The following is a 16,722-nucleotide window of genomic DNA, read 5'->3' as shown; positions in this document are numbered from 1 at the left end:
TGAGCTTTCTAAACATATCCCTATTTTGGTTGATAGGTTAGTCGGTTTGGCCGCTAGAGGGCGTAAAATTTGACCAATTTTTTTATCACTTTTTTGGTGCATCCTTTCGTTTAATCCTCAAAAACTCGCTTAATTGCACTGCTTTTGGTAAAGTTTTATACGTCAATGGACAGCCAATGAAATGAGCTTTCTAAACATATCCCTATTTTGGTTGACAGGTGAGTCGGTTTGGCCGCTAGAGGGCGTCAAAATTGACCAATTTTTTATCACTTTTTTGTTGCATCCTTTTGTTTAATCCTCAAAAACTCACTTAATTGCACTACTTTTGGTGAACTTTTATACGTCAATGGATAGCCAATGAAATGAGCTTTCTAAACATATCCCTAATTGGGTTGACAGGTTAGTCGGTTTGGCCGCTAGAGGGCGTCAAAATTGACCAATTTTTTTATCACTTTTTTGGTGCATCCTTTTGTTTAATCCTCAAAAACTCGCTTAATTGCACTGCTTTTGGTAAAGTTTTATACGTCAATGGACAGCCAATGAAATGAGTTTTCTAAACATATCCCTTTTTGGGTTGACAGGTTAGTCGGTTTGGCCGCTAGAGGGCGTCAAAATTGACCAATTTTTTTATCACTTTTTTGGTGCATCCTTTTGTTTAATCCTTAAAAACTCGCTTATATGCACTACTTTTGGTGAAGTCTTATACGTCAATGGATAGCCAATGAAATGAGCTTTCTAAACATATCCCTATTAGGGTGGATAGGTTAGTCGGTTTGGCCACTAGAGGGCGTAAGAGTAGAAAAACTGTTTTTGAAGTTGTATAGGAGAAACAAAACAAAAAATGTTCCTATTTACGATTATATTGCAATGGAAATAACAATTATTATGATTAACTTATTAAGCAGTTGAAGAGACTGCCAGTTTTTTCAAATGTTCCATAAACACCTGCAGTGACACATCGTCTGTCAGTACCGGAGCTCCACTATCCTGAAATGTCACAGTGATAATCACAATGTCACCAGGGTGTGTATTCTTGAAATAGGACAAGGGAGTTATCAAGAGAAAGCTCTATAGAATGTGACAGGAACCCACCATTGTCACATTCTATCAACACTTCTCTTGAGAATTCCGTTCCCTGCTTTCAAGAATAGGCCCTCAGAGGGCTTTTTTTCGACTCACCCCTCCATAAGTGTACATGTTGTTGTGAGTCTGGCTCGGATTGACTTTTGACAGCAAAAAACGCGCCTGACTGCCCCCCTGCTCGGTGTCGATGTAACGGGGCATCGGGAAACGCGTCTGTAAAATTTCCTGCGCGTCATCTACCGGAGCTTGCAACAATTGCCGGAAGTTTTCGTATTCGGGCATGTCCTGATACTTTAAATTGCGCCACTGCGCGATCGTCTGTAAATCAGTCAATTGTAGTCAATTGTGGTACGTTGTTAAAACGTCTACCTCGCCGTGGAAAATTAAAATTTGGAAAAACGTGTCCATCAACAAAATTCGATCGGGTTGAATCGAGCTGGTGTCCAACAGGACCGGCTCGGGCGGGCCGTTGAAACTGTAACTGTACAGGATCGGCTGGATCATTATTAGGGACTGAGTCAAGTCCTCTCTCATTAACATGTGCCTTTAAATTACCATATTTTATAGTAACCTAGAATTTAATAGTAACCTTTTTATTGATTTCTCACCGATAAAACGACGTTTCATCCGGTGAATTGTTAAACACCTGCAAGAATTGGGATCGCCTCAAATGGTACATGAATTGCGGATACAAACTAAAGTTTTCGCCCAATCGGAACGAAGCAGGATCGTCTTTGTTGTACTCGCCGAATTTTTGACACTAAACCGTACAATGTGACAACGCTGCACCGAATTTATGACAACACCTACCAAACGTATGAGCATACGATCAACCCATCTTAGTACGTCAGGACTTTCATCTGTTTCTGCTCGGTACACGGCCATACGAGCCATTATAACGGCAGCGCACTCCTGATCGAAGCCAGCGCCAATGTGATGAATGTTGGCGGTTGCGTCCGCCCAATTTCGTGCCACCGTACTCACCCTGATCCGTCTCTGACCGCTTGAATGCTACAAACACCACATTAAACAGTCAGTGATCAAGTTTAAGTCAAACTTGCCTGGTATTGAGTGATGAATTGGATACAGCCTCTGCCTCCTTGCGGAATTGGGGCGGAATGCTGATTGACCACTTCGAAAAACAGCGCCACCGTTGTGCTAGGATCGAACGTACACATTTTCCATTGAACCGTGTTGCCCATACCGATTTCAGTATCGGCCACTAGAGAACTCTTTACGTTTAAGGAAACGCACGGGCCGATGGCTCCCTGAACTTTCAGTTCTTTCGAACATTTCACTTCTAGTGTGCCGTTGAAAGCCATTTTCAAGTGATCGTTGCTGTCTTTAGCAAAAACGCGCTGGAACGTTTGCTTGAACAGTGACGAATTGAACGAATCACCCATTACCATGTGACCACTGGAATGACAACCGGCAACCTCGCTACGTGACATTACAACGTTCTTTTAACGACACTCACCCAGTAGAATTGCAACACTGCTTCATTTCCATCAATCCAGTTTGGTCTAGAGCGCAAGAGTAAATGTCCACGCAGTGTCCGTTGGTTGCGGCACGCATCGCCAACGCATCATAATGTTTAATAGCTTTTTTCATGTATTTTGCATTGTCTTTGTGTATGTCATGATGGGACCTGAAGAAAAACGTCACAGTAAAGCTTGGTTCACATGAATCCGGAACATTCGCGGAATGCGGACAGCGGAAAATCGTTCTGTCCGTCTATCCGGACCGGATTGCATATTTTGATATTTTCCGCGCGTAAACGTCGTAATCATGACAGAGACAGAAACAGCAAAGCAAATATGTCCGTGGAGATGAACGAAAACGATTTTAAGACTACGCTAATTGATTTTGTCCAAAGTTACCCCATTTTGTGGGATTCTAAGCACCCTCAACACAAGGATAATAATGCCTTGAAGAAGGCTTGGCTTCAGATTGTCAATCCAGAATGAAAACAATAGGTATTCGGTACAGTCAGAGAGAAAAGCGCTGTCAAAGTTTGAACTGCCAGAAACACAGTTTGAAAGGACAATCAAGGACAAAATCGCCTGTAAAACCCACTTGTGGTGTGAAAATAACAGTTTTAAGCACATTTTTGGAATCCTTATTAAATTTCCTATCCAATAGTCTAAAAAAACACTGAAAAATCGAGTATAGTCAGTTAGAAAAACAGTGTCAAAATTTGAACTAACAGAAATATAGTTTGAAAAGACAGTCAAGGACAAAATCGCCTGTAAAACCCATTTGTGGTTTGAAAATGACAGTTTTAAGCACATTTTTGGAATCCTCATTAAATTTCCTATCCAATAGTCTAAAAAAACACTAAAAAATCGAGTATAGTCAGTTAGAAAAACAGTGTCAAAATTTGAACTAACAGAAATATAGTTTGAAAAGACAGTCAAGGACAAAATCGCCTGTAAAACCCATTTGTGGTTTGAAAATGACAGTTTTAAGCACATTTTTGGAATCCTCATTAAATTTCCTATCCAATAGTCTAAAAAAACACTAAAAAATCGAGTATAGTCAGTTAGAAAAACAGTGTCAAAATTTGAACTAACAGAAATATAGTTTGAAAAGACAGTCAAGGACAAAATCGCCTGTAAAACCCATTTGTGGTTTGAAAATGACAGTTTTAAGCACATTTTTGGAATCCTCATTAAATTTCCTATCCAATAGTCTAAAAAAACACTAAAAAATCGAGTATAGTCAGTTAGAAAAACAGTGTCAAAATTTGAACTGCTAGAGACACAGTTTGAAAGGACAGCCAAGGACAAAATCGCCTGTAAAACCCACTTGTGGTGTGAAAATGACAGTTTTAAGCACATTTTTGGAATCCTTATTAAATTTCCTATCCAATAGCCTAAAAAAATATCACTAAATTCGGTACAGTCAGGGAGAAAAGTGCTGCCAAAGTTTGAAACCACAGTCAGCGACAAAATCGTCTGTTAAACTCACTTGGAGTGTGAAAATGACAGTTTTAAGCACATTTTTGGAATCCTTATTAAATTTCCTATCCAATAGCCTAAAAAATATCACTAAATTCGGTACAGTCAGGGAGAAAAGTGCTGCCAAAGTTTGAAAACACAGTCAGCGACAAAATCGTCTGTTAACTCACTTGGAGTGAGAAAATGACAGTTTTAAGCACATTTTTGGAATCCTCATTAAATTTCCTATCTACTAACCTAAAAAAACATTACCAAATTGAGTACAGTCAGAGAGAAAAACAGTGTCAAAGTTTGAACTAACAGAAACACAGTTTGAAAGGACAGTCAAGGACAAAATCGCCTGTAAAACCCACTTGTAGTGTGAAAATGACAGTTTTAAGCACATTTTTGGAATCCTCATTAAATTTCCTATCCACTAACCTAAAAAAACACTACCAAATTGAGTACAGTCAGAGAGAAAAACAGTGTCAAAGTTTGAACTAACAGAAACACAGTTTGAAAGGACAGTCAAGGACAAAATCGACTGTAAAATCCATTTGTGGTGTGAAAATGACAGTTGTAAGCACATTTTTGGAATCCTCATTAAATTTCCTATCTACTAACCTAAAAAACACTACCAAATTGAGTACAGTCAGAGAGAAAAACAGTGTCAAAGTTTGAACTAACAGAAACACAGTTTGAAAGGACAGTCAAGGACAAAATCGCCAGTAAAACCCACTTGTAGTGTGAAAATGACAGTTTTAAGCACATTTTTGGAATCCTCATTAAATTTCCTATCCACTAACCTAAAAAAACACTACCAAATTGAGTACAGTCAGAGAGAAAAACAGTGTCAAAGTTTGAACTAACAGAAACACAGTTTGAAAGGACAGTCAAGGACAAAATCGCCAGTAAAACCCACTTGTAGTGTGAAAATGACAGTTTTAAGCACATTTTTGGAATCCTCATTAAATTTCCTATCTACTAACCTAAAAAACACTACCAAATTGAGTACAGTCAGAGAGAAAAACAGTGTCAAAGTTTGAACTAACAGAAACACAGTTTGAAAGGACAGTCAAGGACAAAATCGCCTGTAAAACCCACTTGTAGTGTGAAAATGACAGTTTTAAGCACATTTTTGGAATCCTCATTAAATTTCCTATCTAATAGTCTAAAAAAACACTGAAAAATCGAGTATAGTCAGTTAGAAAAACGGTGTCAAAATTTGAACTGCTAGAAACACAGTTTGAAAGGACAGTCAAGGACAAAATCGCCTGTAAAACCCATTTGTGGTGTGAAAATGACAGTTTTAAGCACATTTTTGGAATCCTCATTAAATTTCCTATCCAATAGTCTAAAAAAACACTAAAAAATCGAGTATAGTCATTTAGAAAAACAGTGTCAAAGTTTGAACTAACAGAAACACAGTTTGAAAGGACAGTCAAGGACAAAATCGCCTGTAAAACCCATTTGTAGTGTGAAAATGACAGTTTTAAGCACATTTTTGGAATCCTCATTAAATTTCCTATCTAATAGTCTAAAAAAACACTGAAAAATCGAGTATAGTCAGTTAGAAAAACGGTGTCAAAATTTGAACTGCTAGAAACACAGTTTGAAAGGACAGTCAAGGACAAAATCGCCTGTAAAACCCATTTGTAGTGTGAAAATGACAGTTTTAAGCACATTTTTGGAATCCTTATTAAATTTCCTATCCAATAGCCTAAAAAATATCACTAAATTCGGTACAGTCAGGGAGAAAAGTGCTGCCAAAGTTTGAAAACACAGTCAGCGACAAAATCACCTGTAAAACCCACTTTGAGTGAGAAAATGACAGTTCTAAGCATATTTTTGGAATCCTCATTAAATTTCCTATCTACTAACCTAAAAAAACATTACCAAATTGAGTACAGTCAGTTAGAAAAACAGTATCAAAATTTGAACTGCTAGAAACACAGTTTGAAAGGACAGTCAAGGACAAAATCGCCTGTAAAACCCATTTGTATTAACACTATTCCGTCAACCATTCCGCAGCTGTGTCACTCGTCACATGTGAACGACAATTAGTTTTCCGTGCGTAAAAAGCATTCATTCCGCACTCCGTTATAATTCCGGATACATGAGAAACAAGCTTAAGTCTTGAACAGCCTGCTAGACAACAAATACCTAATGGGTTGTTTAAGGTCGTTGTTAAGAACTTGACCAGGTCCTTGAGAACAGGGTCCCCCAACAAATAACATCACTCGGGCTCCAGTATTGGCGTAAGTACACTCCAACAGACCAATAGCAATCGACAGGGCCACCCCAGTCGACCTTAAAAATCGATTACCTTGAGGTACAGGCCAGGGATCACGTTGTAACTCCCCGATCAGATCGGTTAAGTTCATTTCGCAGTTGGCCACCTGTCAAAACAAAATAATTTCATCCAGTTATGTGTGTTAAGGTGTTTTATCTACCGGCTGTATAAAACGACTTCCAGGCGCAGCAGGACGCATATTTGGATTATTCTGCTGCATTTGTGGATTGGGGGCCACCCTACCGATTCCCAACATTTCCTGGATTTGCTTAGCCGTTAGGTCTTTAGTACCACGAAACACGTACGACTTGCTCATCCCTTCCGTACCTAACTCGTGCACTTGCACCATTTTTCCAAACGTAATCAGACCAATCAGAGCATTTGGAGGGAGTAAACTGAGCGACATCTGTAGCGAGTCCTTCAGAGCACCCAATTCTTCCTCGTCCATGCACGTATCGACCACGTACAGATAAACAGGCGGCATTGTTTGAGCTCTGGTTATTGTGTACTCAATGGTGGAGAACATGGGCATTAATTCGGCTGGCTGGTGTTGTTCAGAAATGGCCGCGTATTGTGGTGGAAACTGGAAAACATTTATCATTTCCACACCATGTTTTAGGGGAAAAACACGAAATCCTACCGGGTTGCGTTGAAAACAAAAATTGCACACCCACAATTTCGCCCTGTAGTCCACTTGACATAGCGGATTCAAAATGGCGCGGCAATTATTACGCGTACACAGAACCGGATCGTATTGGATGGGGGGCAAGTCGGCACGTTCCTTGATTGGCTGGTATAGTGCCGCCAATGGAACTACAAGCCTGGTGGCCTCGATACGACTGTAGGGCCATACGTTCCACGTTAACCTGATTCCATCCCTGTCCTCGTTTTGTTGGATGTATTCTTCGTAGGTGGACATCTTCTGACAAAAATTTTTCAGTTGTTAGTTTTTTAAACCACCCTATAGATAACCAAGGTTGCCAGATTAGGGAATTTTTCCCAAAAAAATAGGAGATTTTTTTCTTTCTTTTTTACCAGGGGACTAACTCTGTTGGTTCTAGGCCAGTTTTTTCAGTTATAAGTGCTCTAACTAAATAGAAAATTAACAAAATTGATTGTATGTATCGGTTTGCAAGTGTATACAAATAGAAAAAGCGGACAGCAGTCCCCAAAGTGTTCTATTTGGTGTTTTCCTTGAAAACTTTTTTACTTTAAAGTATCTGGTAGATAAAAACTAGCAATTTGTACAAAACGACTTACCGTAGAGAGTGCCCTCCCTAGACGTACTTTTTAACTCAAATTTGTCCTAAATTCCACAGAAAACCTTTAAAAAACCTATCAAAAAGGGTTGTTATTCAATTAAACAGGCCCCACTAATCCACGTCATTACTCGTTGTTAGGTTAACGTCACTACTGTCACCATCAGCTGTTTGTATTAACTCACGTGACCTGCTTACTACTACTGTGATACCAAACACGTGACCTAGAAACTATACAGTTTCTTTAGAAACTAGGTTATGTTATTTTAGGTTAGGTCGAACAGGATGTTTATATTAAGGAAATTTAAACCTTAAAAATGTCTGAAAATCAGCAAAACTCCGTTGAAAACGATGAAGAAATACAAAGGGTAACAGTTCCTCCTACCAAACTAAGTGAAATCTAGTTTATTAGTGTTTTTACAGGCAAATATACGTCAAAACTTGTCCACGTTGAGTTTTGAAGAGCTCCTAAAGTTAAAAGACACCCTTGGTGCCAAAGTGTATAACGAAACTGTGTTTGGCGCCCCTCAGCCCAAACCCAAGCCGGTAGTAAAGCGCGAGAACAAAAACCGACCTAGAGAAGTCAGCTCAAAAATACGACTTAAACACTTAAAGGCTATTTTAAACCCTGGTTGGTACCCTCTCATTCTTAAACTTTTAGGAGTAAAATCTGTATTTAGGTTTAGGGGCTGCAAATGTAACTGCAGAAAGCAAAGACCCTAGATTTGACCCTAATATTGGGGAATTTGACAAGGAAACTTTCAAAGCAAATTATTCTTTCATTAATGATTTGAGGAAGAAGGAAAAGGTACAGTTGGAGAAGGAGTTGGCTGAATGTACTGACACTGAAAGGCGCAAAGCCATTAAATTGCTGATACAACGCATTGTAAGTCTATAATTTCTAAGTATTCAACAGTACTAAAATTTGGATTAAAGGACAACCAAATGAGAGAAGAAGACAAAACCAACAAAATCAAACTGAGAGACCAAAACGAACGGCGAGAGAACCGAGAAAAATTGAAACAGGGTGATAAGCCAGTCTACAAACCAAAATGTAAGGTTATGTTTTGCTTTGTCCCCCTAATTTTAATAGGGAATCATTTATAGCGGTTAAAAGGTTGGAAAACCTAGTGGAAAAGTATGAGGAGCTGAAAAAGACCAACAGATTGGAGAAGCACTTGCAGAAGAGAGCCAAAAAGTTGAAGGTGAAAGACAGAAAAGTAATGGAAAAAATTAAGCAGTAATTTTTTTTGCCGAATAAACATTTGCTGTGTTTATTTTAAGTTTTTTAAATTGCTTAATAATAAGTGATCCTTTTTTTTGTATTTTCTATTCCCCAAAAACCAGAAAGTTAGGTTAATCTTGATTTTTGTGGTTTTAGAGTTTTCACATGACACATAATTACAACATACTACCTCTGTCACGTGATCTGCTGTCAAATATCAATCTACTACAATTTGTTTATTATGGTTTGAGGTTAGGTAGGAGTGGTGTAAGTTTGTTTATTAGGTCTTTTAGGAGATTCCCTCTCATAAATGCTTGTTTTTCCACTTGAACGTTGTAGTAGTAGTAAAAGGTCTTTATTCTTTGTTAAAACTTGAAGCTCCACTACTTCCTGGCCTGAAAAAATGGGGAGCATTGGTAACGCAATCATGGTGGGATGGGTTTGTCGTTTGTGTTCCCGAATAAAAAAAGTCGTGATCCATTTGTACACGGCCAGAGCGAAACAGTTGAATTTGTTGAATAAAATAAAGCTGTTGTTGCCCATTTCAGTAAGTTTAGTCTACTTTTCTAGAATATTGATAAAGCTTTAAATGCATCAGGTGGACAAATATGATGAATTACCTAAAACAGTGTGTGAAGCTTGCATAGATAAACTGGATATTCAGCATGGACTGCTAATGAGGATCAGGAAATGTGACGATATATACATGGCGCACATAAATTATCATGTAAGTACTGTGTAGAGGTAAATCGAGGTGGTAAAAGTGATTTTATTTAAGGGCAATGGAAATTGTCCAATAGAGTGTCCTTTATATGGGAGGTACAACTCTAATTTGTAAATAACATTACTTAAGCTCTTATTGTGGTATTATAGGTTAATATATTTTTACAAATACTGTTCTACTATTTTAGATATAAACAACAATATTAAATTCATTAACAAAGTGATTTCTGAATTATTCTGAAGTGGTCGGCCCCAAAACTTCTGCTTTCTTTTGTCAAAACAGAGTTTTTATTCAGAAAAACACTAATAACTGAGGAAACTGGCCTTAGAACACTGTTGCCAAACTTTAATACACTCTTTTCCACAGATTTTGAAGGTTGTTTCTTATAAACTCAAACTATCCCATATAAAAGGGGCCCTAGTAAATATTTTTCTTCTAAACTGGCAACCCTGTGTTACTTGAGGAATGTGATTTTACCAACTACAAATTCTACTATTATAATCAATATTATTAACAAACTGATTGCTGTCTTAACTTCTAAAAATCCTCCTTGAGTTTCCAAATAAAGAAAGCTTCCACACCGTAAATGATTGCAGTGAAAAAGGAAAATGAGGTGGAAATAGCCAGAAATTGCAATACATGAGGCCTGGGCATGTAAAAGAACTCATCATGATAATTGTGCCTTTTCCGGTCCAAAGCCAGTAAAATACCAGAAATAAAAAACATTCCAGTGGCTGCTAGGGAAAACATGAATCCGGTCCTGTAAAATTGTCTTTCAAATTGCCCTTTTACGTTTAAAAAGGGAGCTTACCTGTAAGGGATTTTATCCCCAATTACACGTGCCAAGAGAAATATGAAAGTGATGATTAAATAGCCAATAAAAGTGGGCAAAATTACGGCAAAGTGGTCTAAATGTATCCGGGCCAAGTCACCCTTCTTGGCCGGTTCCATTACGAAAGCTATGCAAAGGCAGCAGAATAACTGTTGAAAAAAAATTATTGAACCACCTCTGGTATAAGGAAATGTAAATGCACTTACCAACTCTAAAATTTTCACACTTATTTGCCAATACTGCCTAAATTTTGGCTTTTCTCTAGTCACACCATCAGGATTTAAGGACATTTTCTATTGCAAAAACAAGCCTTTATTAAGATGACCGGCACTTAAATGTCGTTATATTATTAAAGTGAATTGGATTAGTGATGTTTTGGACTGACCCTGAGGTATTTTTCACTTGATTGATTATCATCTATTTAACGGTTAATTTTTTGTTGACTGAAATGGGACCGCAAGTTTTTAATTAAAAATTTTAATTCCCACTTAAACGAATATTGAGTTTAATTTAAATTGTAGGAAATTTCATATCCTTTACCAAGATTGTATTAAGCCAGTAAAATGCGTTTGGAGTTCCATGGAACCAAATTTGACAGTTGGGACGTTAAGGAACACTTTAATAATTTGTGTGCGTCACGTGACAACTGTCAAAACTCACTTAACAGTGCCCTGAAAGTGTAAAATGCCAAATAGATATGTTTCTCTGAGGAATCGGACTGTAGGTTGTGTTTAGAGCTCAATGGAGCCAAATTTAAACATTTTGACGTTAACGAACACTATTATATTTTTTTTTACGTCACGTGACAGCTGTCCTAACTTTAAAACTCGTTCACTAGTAACCTGAAAGTATAAAATTAGAAATAGTTGGCAATTTGGGAAATTACACTGGAAGTTGTGCTTAAAGCTCAATGGAGCCAAATTTGACAGTTGCGGGACGTTAAGGAACACTTTAATAATTTGCTTGCGTCACGTGACAGCTGTCTTAACTGTCTGTGTGTAAAACTGGTGTTTTTTCCGTTAAGATCCTCCTTAAAGAGTTACAAATTCTGTTCTACAAAAACTGTCCTGACAAGTAAAGATAGAAAAATAGTTATGAATGTAAACTTGCTGCTGACAACTGTCACACATCCGGTTTATAACAACAAATAAGAAGATTTTTCAACCTTTAAAAAATCTCAATACAAGGGGTCAAAAAAGCAACTTTTTCGACCAATCACAAACTGCCCTATGGTACAAAAACCAGATACAGAGGGTTTGTAATTTTATTGAAATGAACGACCCTATATATTCACTAATTTTTAATTACCATTCAAAGTCACACTGACAAAGCAGTCTATAATAATTATATTGGCAAAACTCGATTATCTAGATAAGCTCCAACATGTTATTACCAAATGTCTTGCTTCATCGCTTCGCGCGATGGTTTCTTCACACTTTTTCTAAGTTTTAAAATCGGTCACAAGGTAATTCAGCATTATTGCACCGATTAGTCGGGTTGTAAGAGACACACGCGCGTTTCAAAAATGTCCAGTAAAGCAAAACTGCCCAGTTGCGTTCCTTTGCCGTTGCCCGAAACCGATTTAGTGGATTTAGTGTCCAAAACTAAGGACTGGGCTTTAATGCACGGTATAGGGATTCGGTCAAAAAGGAATTTCTCAGAGGACTCCCTTAATTTTGCCCCGTTCTCCCTACTGCCTTCCGTGTTCCCTAAAGGGTTGTTCAGGGAAGCTGTCCAACTTCAGGTGAGTCCAAAAAAACTATTTAACCGCATATTATAGGTGATTTGCAGACCACCCTTAACGAGTTAATGCATAAAGTGGCGCATGACAGGGATTTTTTAAAACAAACCTTAACTAGTATTATACAAGTTGATGATTTTACTGCACGATTATTTAAAATTTGGGAGCAAGTTACCAGTGAAGGGATTACTCAGGTACACTATTACAGTATACAAAAAGCAGATATTTACACTTTTTAACAGCCTTTGAGTTTAGGGCTAGTCCGCAACGATTTAATGTTGGATTCCCTTAAAAGTTGGAAACAAGTTGAGTTTAACACTATTGCTGCTGGTTTTGGTTGGTTAGGTCCGGCTTCTTTGGCTATTAACAGGTAAGTTCACCTTTTTAATTCAGCAAAATTTTTAAGGTAATTTCCTCTATATTACACACGCAGATTTGTCCTGGAAGAATTAGGACACAATGACAAACTGTTCAATGTAAGTTTCTGTTAAAACTTGATTCACCCTAACAAATTTGTTGTACAAGGGTGTCTCATTATAAATGGCCCTCCCCTTTAATTTAGAAACAAAAATTTTTATACAAAAATTGTGGAATTTGTTTTAAAGATTTGAACGCAACTTGAATTATACAAAATGTTCCAAAAAAGTGTGACAGATCAAACTTATGTTTTTCTTAAATGGAACACCCTGTATATTTTTTAATTTTTGAATAGGGCACATCGAGACGATTTCAACTATATATGGTTTGTTGGATTTATCTGTAACATTTTTCAGTAATCATTTTTACTTAACAGTAAATTTTTTGTTCAGCTGCGCAGCACCCTGGTTAAACGTCAATAACTCGGTTATTTGACAAGTGACAGTAAAAGTGATTAGAAATAAAATTGTAGACAACATTCCGAGGTTTCCAAAAATACCATTAAATCGGGTGATCGAGTTTACCGTTTGGCCGCTAGAGGACGTCAAAGTTGACCGTCAATTCAAAACCAATCAGCTTCGCAGCACTCTGGTTAAACGTCAATAACTCGGTTATTTGACAAGTGACAGTAAAAGTGATTAGAAATAAAATTGTAGAGAACATTCCGAGGTTTCCAAAAATACCATTAAATCAAGTGATCCAGTGCACCGTTTGGCCGCTAGAGGGCGTCAAAGTTGACCGTTAATTCAAAACCAATCATCTTTGCAGCACTCTGGTTAAACGGCAATAACTCGGTTATTTGACAAGTGACAGTAAAAGTGATTAGAAATAAAATTGTAGAGAACATTACGAGGTTTCCAAAAATACCATTAAATCAGGTGATCGAGTTTACCGTTTGGCCGCTAGAGGGCGTCAAAGTTGACCGTTAATTCAAAACCAATCAGCTTCGCAGCACTCTGGTTAAACGTCAATAACTCGGTTATTTGACAAGTGACAGTAAAAGTGATTAGAAATAAAATTGTAGAGGACGTTCCGAGGTTTCCAAAAATACCATTAAATCGGGTGATCGAGTGCACCGTTTGGCCGCTAGAGGACGTCAAAGTTGACCGTCAATTCAAAACCAATCAGCTTCGCAGCACTCTGGTTAAACGTCAATAACTCGGTTATTTGACAAGTGACAGTAAAAGTGATTAGAAATAAAATTGTAGAGGACGTTCCGAGGTTTCCAAAAATACCATTAAATCGGGTGATCGAGTTTACCGTTTGGCCGCTAGAGGACGTCAAAGTTGACCGTCAATTCAAAACCAATCAGCTTCGCAGCACTCTGGTTAAACGTCAATAACTCGGTTATTTGACAAGTGACAGTAAAAGTGATTAGAAATAAAATTGTAGAGAACATTCCGAGGTTTCCAAAAATACCATTAAATCAAGTGATCCAGTGCACCGTTTGGCCGCTAGAGGGCGTCAAAGTTGACCGTTAATTCAAAACCAATCATCTTTGCAGCACTCTGGTTAAACGGCAATAACTCGGTTATTTGACAAGTGACAGTAAAAGTGATTAGAAATAAAATTGTAGAGAACATTACGAGGTTTCCAAAAATACCATTAAATCAGGTGATCGAGTTTACCGTTTGGCCGCTAGAGGGCGTCAAAGTTGACCGTTAATTCAAAACCAATCAGCTTCGCAGCACTCTGGTTAAACGTCAATAACTCGGTTATTTGACAAGTGACAGTAAAAGTGATTAGAAATAAAATTGTAGAGGACGTTCCGAGGTTTCCAAAAATACCATTAAATCGGGTGATCGAGTGCACCGTTTGGCCGCTAGAGGACGTCAAAGTTGACCGTCAATTCAAAACCAATCAGCTTCGCAGCACTCTGGTTAAACGTCAATAACTCGGTTATTTGACAAGTGACAGTAAAAGTGATTAGAAATAAAATTGTAGAGGACGTTCCGAGGTTTCCAAAAATACCATTAAATCAGGTGATCGAGTGCACCGTTTGACCGCTAGAGGGCGTCAAAGTTGACCGTTAATTCAAAACCAATCAGCTTCGCAGCACTCTGGTTAAACGTCAATAACTCGGTTATTTGACAAGTGACAGTAAAAGTGATTAGAAATAAAATTGTAGAGAACATTCCGAGGTTTCCAAAAATACCATTAAATCAAGTGATCGAGTGCACCGTTTGGCCGCTAGAGGGCGTCAAAGTTGACCGTTAATTCAAAACCAATCAGCTTCGCAGCACTCTGGTTAAACGTCAATAACTCGGTTATTTGACAAGTGACAGTAAAAGTGATTAGAAATAAAATTGTAGAGAACATTCCGAGGTTTCCAAAAATACCATTAAATCAGGTGATCGAGTGCACCGTTTGGCCGCTAGAGGGCGTCAAAGTTGACCGTTAATTCAAATCAATGGTGGTCATTTCCAGCATTTACGGTCTTACCAAAATTAGTTTTCAATGTTTTTTTTTTTAAATATACAGGTTTGGTCTGTCACACTTTTTTGGGACATCCTTTGTATAATTCAAGCAAATTCTACAACTTTTGTATTGTATGACACCCTGTACACAGTTACCAGAAAATAACGCCCTCACAAGCATAGTAATGGGGCTGATAAAGGCCTGGGACATATACCAAAATCGACAATCGGTCATTCTGATGATCATCGAAGATGTCACGTACAATATTTGCGATCAACGATTCCACGAATTTGAATTAAAACGCTTGAATCCGGCTTGCAAAATAATCAGAAAAACTTTGACTCAAGTGTTTGCTACTGGAGAATTATCTAAAGGGAATGAACTGGTTGTGTAAGTTTTTCCAGGGTGGTAAACTGATTGTTTTGCTAATTTAAAAGTGTGATTCAGGGATGGTTTTGTAGTGGGTGTGGTCTATTATCGTGCAGGTTATTCACCGGTACATTACCCCAGTGAAAACGAGTGGAAAGCCCGATTGCTCATAGAAAGGTATGCTGAAATCTTGACTTATGGTGAAGGTGCCTTAAACATTGTGGCTTTCCAGGTCAAAAGCAATAAAATGCCCTTCAATCAACTACCATTTGGCTGGTACCAAAAAGGTCCAACAAGCCTTAACCCAACCCGAAATTTTAGAACGGTTCCTGTCGGACAAAAAGAAAGTGGAAACAATCCGCAACATTTTCGTCCCCATTTACTCTTTGGATTTCAATGAGGAAGGCGAAAAAGCTATTCAAACAGTATTGCAAGAACCAGAAAGGTGTTGTACGCAATATTTTTAACTAGTTTACACTATTTTGTGTTTACACTGCAGATTTGTGTTGAAACCTCAAAGAGAAGGGGGTGGAAACAACGTTTACGGTCCTGAAGTCAAAGAGGAATTACTGAAAATGAGGGACAGCAAAGAGAGGATTGCATGGATTGTAATGGAAAAGTATTCAACCTTTTGCGAATAAAAAAAGCAAATACGTCATTCATGTTAATTGCAGAATTAACCCACCCATTTCAAAAGGTTATATAGTACGTCCAGGCGGTCCTAATCCACCCAAATTGGTGGACGTAGTCAGTGAATTAGGTATTTTCGGTGTGATTATTGGGTAAATACAGAAAAAAATATTTTTCTGCTTAACTGTACCAGTGGATTTAATTAGGGATGGGGACAGAATTGTGGTAAATGAACAGGCTGGTCACATGTTCCGCACCAAAATGGCTACCGCAAACGAGGGGGGCGTGGCAGCCGGCAGTGGCGCCCTTGACAGTCCTTATTTAATGGATCTTTAAACTGTCAATATAAACACACTAAACTTGAATTTACTGTATTTATTTAATAATCTAATACATAAAAGGAATTAACAGGCTGTGAACAGCCCTTTGGTACGCATAGTCTCAAACTCCTTATCAATATCGTAGTTGCTGTAATAATTATAACTATAATTTAATCGCAAAAAAAAAAGCAAAAATACTCACGCGTAAAAATCATCGTACTGTTTCCGTTTTTTGTTAATAAAGAAAAATTGAAAGGCCAGTCCGCCTAAAGCACCATTAATCAAAGCACTGCCCACCCATATCAGCCCCCTACGGACTGATAAGCCGTGCAATTGGGGTTTAGGGATTTTCGGCATGTTTCTGACACAAAAATGTCGTTTTGGCAGGTACCAGTTTTTTAGAAACTGGTAGGTCTGTTTGCAGAGGCAGTGTTGCCAACTCAGTGGAAGTCTATAGTGAAAATAATACTTA

The 16,722-nt window shown here is 38.0% G+C and overlaps 6 protein-coding genes across 8 annotated transcripts; 3 read left to right on the top strand and 3 right to left on the bottom strand.

Annotated features, from left to right (window-relative positions):
• Positions 1 to 844: 844 nt before the first annotated feature.
• Positions 845 to 7,738, bottom strand: Sec23 (transport protein Sec23). Its single transcript, XM_081992484.1, has 11 exons — positions 7,576 to 7,738; positions 6,956 to 7,234; positions 6,476 to 6,898; positions 6,186 to 6,421; positions 2,561 to 2,731; positions 2,145 to 2,499; positions 1,894 to 2,094; positions 1,692 to 1,843; positions 1,453 to 1,627; positions 1,180 to 1,401; positions 845 to 987 (listed from the first exon to the last, which is right to left on the bottom strand). Exons 2-11 carry the CDS (start codon positions 7,232 to 7,234, stop codon positions 898 to 900), a joined length of 2,304 nt encoding a protein of 767 aa, XP_081848610.1. The 5' UTR covers positions 7,576 to 7,738; the 3' UTR covers positions 845 to 897.
• A 100-nt stretch (positions 7,739 to 7,838) lies between these two features.
• Positions 7,839 to 8,851, top strand: LOC145737689 (ribosomal RNA processing protein 36 homolog). Of its 2 annotated transcripts, none has more exons than XM_081992494.1 (5): positions 7,839 to 7,942; positions 7,998 to 8,205; positions 8,261 to 8,460; positions 8,511 to 8,628; positions 8,682 to 8,851. In XM_081992494.1, the coding sequence occupies exons 1-5, from the start codon at positions 7,892 to 7,894 to the stop codon at positions 8,816 to 8,818; spliced, it is 714 nt and encodes a 237-aa protein (XP_081848620.1). In that variant the 5' UTR covers positions 7,839 to 7,891; the 3' UTR covers positions 8,819 to 8,851. The 2 variants fall into 2 exon arrangements, with proteins under 2 accessions (XP_081848620.1, XP_081848619.1); XM_081992493.1 differs by having other exon boundaries at positions 8,255 to 8,460.
• Positions 8,852 to 9,042: 191 nt separating this feature from the next.
• Positions 9,043 to 9,746, top strand: LOC145737693 (uncharacterized). 2 transcript variants are annotated; one of them, XM_081992502.1, is made up of 3 exons: positions 9,043 to 9,346; positions 9,398 to 9,526; positions 9,711 to 9,746. In XM_081992502.1, the coding sequence occupies exons 1-3, from the start codon at positions 9,203 to 9,205 to the stop codon at positions 9,714 to 9,716; spliced, it is 279 nt and encodes a 92-aa protein (XP_081848628.1). In that variant the 5' UTR covers positions 9,043 to 9,202; the 3' UTR covers positions 9,717 to 9,746. The 2 variants fall into 2 exon arrangements, with proteins under 2 accessions (XP_081848628.1, XP_081848627.1); XM_081992501.1 differs by having other exon boundaries at positions 9,578 to 9,746.
• Positions 9,747 to 10,003: 257 nt separating this feature from the next.
• LOC145737692 (uncharacterized) lies at positions 10,004 to 10,818 on the bottom strand. Its single transcript, XM_081992500.1, has 3 exons — positions 10,562 to 10,818; positions 10,335 to 10,504; positions 10,004 to 10,283 (listed from the first exon to the last, which is right to left on the bottom strand). Exons 1-3 carry the CDS (start codon positions 10,643 to 10,645, stop codon positions 10,061 to 10,063), a joined length of 477 nt encoding a protein of 158 aa, XP_081848626.1. The 5' UTR covers positions 10,646 to 10,818; the 3' UTR covers positions 10,004 to 10,060.
• A 119-nt stretch (positions 10,819 to 10,937) lies between these two features.
• Positions 10,938 to 16,295, top strand: LOC145737684 (glutathione synthetase-like). The gene is made up of 10 exons (XM_081992486.1): positions 10,938 to 12,099; positions 12,147 to 12,290; positions 12,339 to 12,466; positions 12,530 to 12,572; positions 15,083 to 15,321; positions 15,379 to 15,477; positions 15,533 to 15,745; positions 15,800 to 15,919; positions 15,975 to 16,082; positions 16,137 to 16,295. Exons 1-10 carry the CDS (start codon positions 11,881 to 11,883, stop codon positions 16,264 to 16,266), a joined length of 1,443 nt encoding a protein of 480 aa, XP_081848612.1. The 5' UTR covers positions 10,938 to 11,880; the 3' UTR covers positions 16,267 to 16,295.
• Positions 16,291 to 16,709, bottom strand: LOC145737697 (cytochrome c oxidase subunit 6C-like). Its single transcript, XM_081992508.1, has 2 exons — positions 16,453 to 16,709; positions 16,291 to 16,398 (listed from the first exon to the last, which is right to left on the bottom strand). Exons 1-2 carry the CDS (start codon positions 16,605 to 16,607, stop codon positions 16,335 to 16,337), a joined length of 219 nt encoding a protein of 72 aa, XP_081848634.1. The 5' UTR covers positions 16,608 to 16,709; the 3' UTR covers positions 16,291 to 16,334.
• Between the last annotated feature and the right edge of the window lie 13 nt (positions 16,710 to 16,722).

Source organism: Ips typographus, linkage group LG14, assembly GCF_016097725.1.
Source record: "Ips typographus isolate SLU linkage group LG14, UJ_Ityp_2.0, whole genome shotgun sequence".
Classification (NCBI taxonomy): Eukaryota; Metazoa; Arthropoda; class Insecta; order Coleoptera; family Curculionidae; genus Ips; species Ips typographus.
The sequence above is the reverse complement of the archived record's forward strand: the minus strand, read 5'-3'. Positions and strand labels throughout refer to the sequence as shown.

Coding starts and splice junctions, on each gene's coding strand:
- Sec23 (XM_081992484.1), bottom strand. CDS start 7,234: ATGTCCACCTACGAAGAATACATCCAACAAAACGAGGACAGGGATGGA. Junction 6,422..6,475: donor GAAGTCGTTTTATACAGCCG/GTAGATAAAACA, acceptor TTGTTTTGACAG/GTGGCCAACTGCGAAATGAA. Junction 2,732..6,185: donor GACCTTAAACAACCCATTAG/GTATTTGTTGTC, acceptor GTTTTTCTTCAG/GTCCCATCATGACATACACA.
- LOC145737689 (XM_081992493.1), top strand. CDS start 7,892: ATGTCTGAAAATCAGCAAAACTCCGTTGAAAACGATGAAGAAATACAA. Junction 8,206..8,254: donor AAAGGCTATTTTAAACCCTG/GTTGGTACCCTC, acceptor ATCTGTATTTAG/GTTTAGGGGCTGCAAATGTA. Junction 8,461..8,510: donor AATTGCTGATACAACGCATT/GTAAGTCTATAA, acceptor TTTGGATTAAAG/GACAACCAAATGAGAGAAGA.
- LOC145737693 (XM_081992501.1), top strand. CDS start 9,203: ATGGGGAGCATTGGTAACGCAATCATGGTGGGATGGGTTTGTCGTTTG. Junction 9,347..9,397: donor AGCTGTTGTTGCCCATTTCA/GTAAGTTTAGTC, acceptor TAAATGCATCAG/GTGGACAAATATGATGAATT. Junction 9,527..9,577: donor TGGCGCACATAAATTATCAT/GTAAGTACTGTG, acceptor ATTTTATTTAAG/GGCAATGGAAATTGTCCAAT.
- LOC145737692 (XM_081992500.1), bottom strand. CDS start 10,645: ATGTCCTTAAATCCTGATGGTGTGACTAGAGAAAAGCCAAAATTTAGG. Junction 10,505..10,561: donor GTGTGAAAATTTTAGAGTTG/GTAAGTGCATTT, acceptor TTTTTTCAACAG/TTATTCTGCTGCCTTTGCAT. Junction 10,284..10,334: donor GGGGATAAAATCCCTTACAG/GTAAGCTCCCTT, acceptor ACAATTTTACAG/GACCGGATTCATGTTTTCCC.
- LOC145737684 (XM_081992486.1), top strand. CDS start 11,881: ATGTCCAGTAAAGCAAAACTGCCCAGTTGCGTTCCTTTGCCGTTGCCC. Junction 12,467..12,529: donor GCTTCTTTGGCTATTAACAG/GTAAGTTCACCT, acceptor TTACACACGCAG/ATTTGTCCTGGAAGAATTAG. Junction 15,322..15,378: donor AAAGGGAATGAACTGGTTGT/GTAAGTTTTTCC, acceptor AGTGTGATTCAG/GGATGGTTTTGTAGTGGGTG.
- LOC145737697 (XM_081992508.1), bottom strand. CDS start 16,607: ATGCCGAAAATCCCTAAACCCCAATTGCACGGCTTATCAGTCCGTAGG. Junction 16,399..16,452: donor CAGTACGATGATTTTTACGC/GTGAGTATTTTT, acceptor TAATTATTACAG/CAACTACGATATTGATAAGG.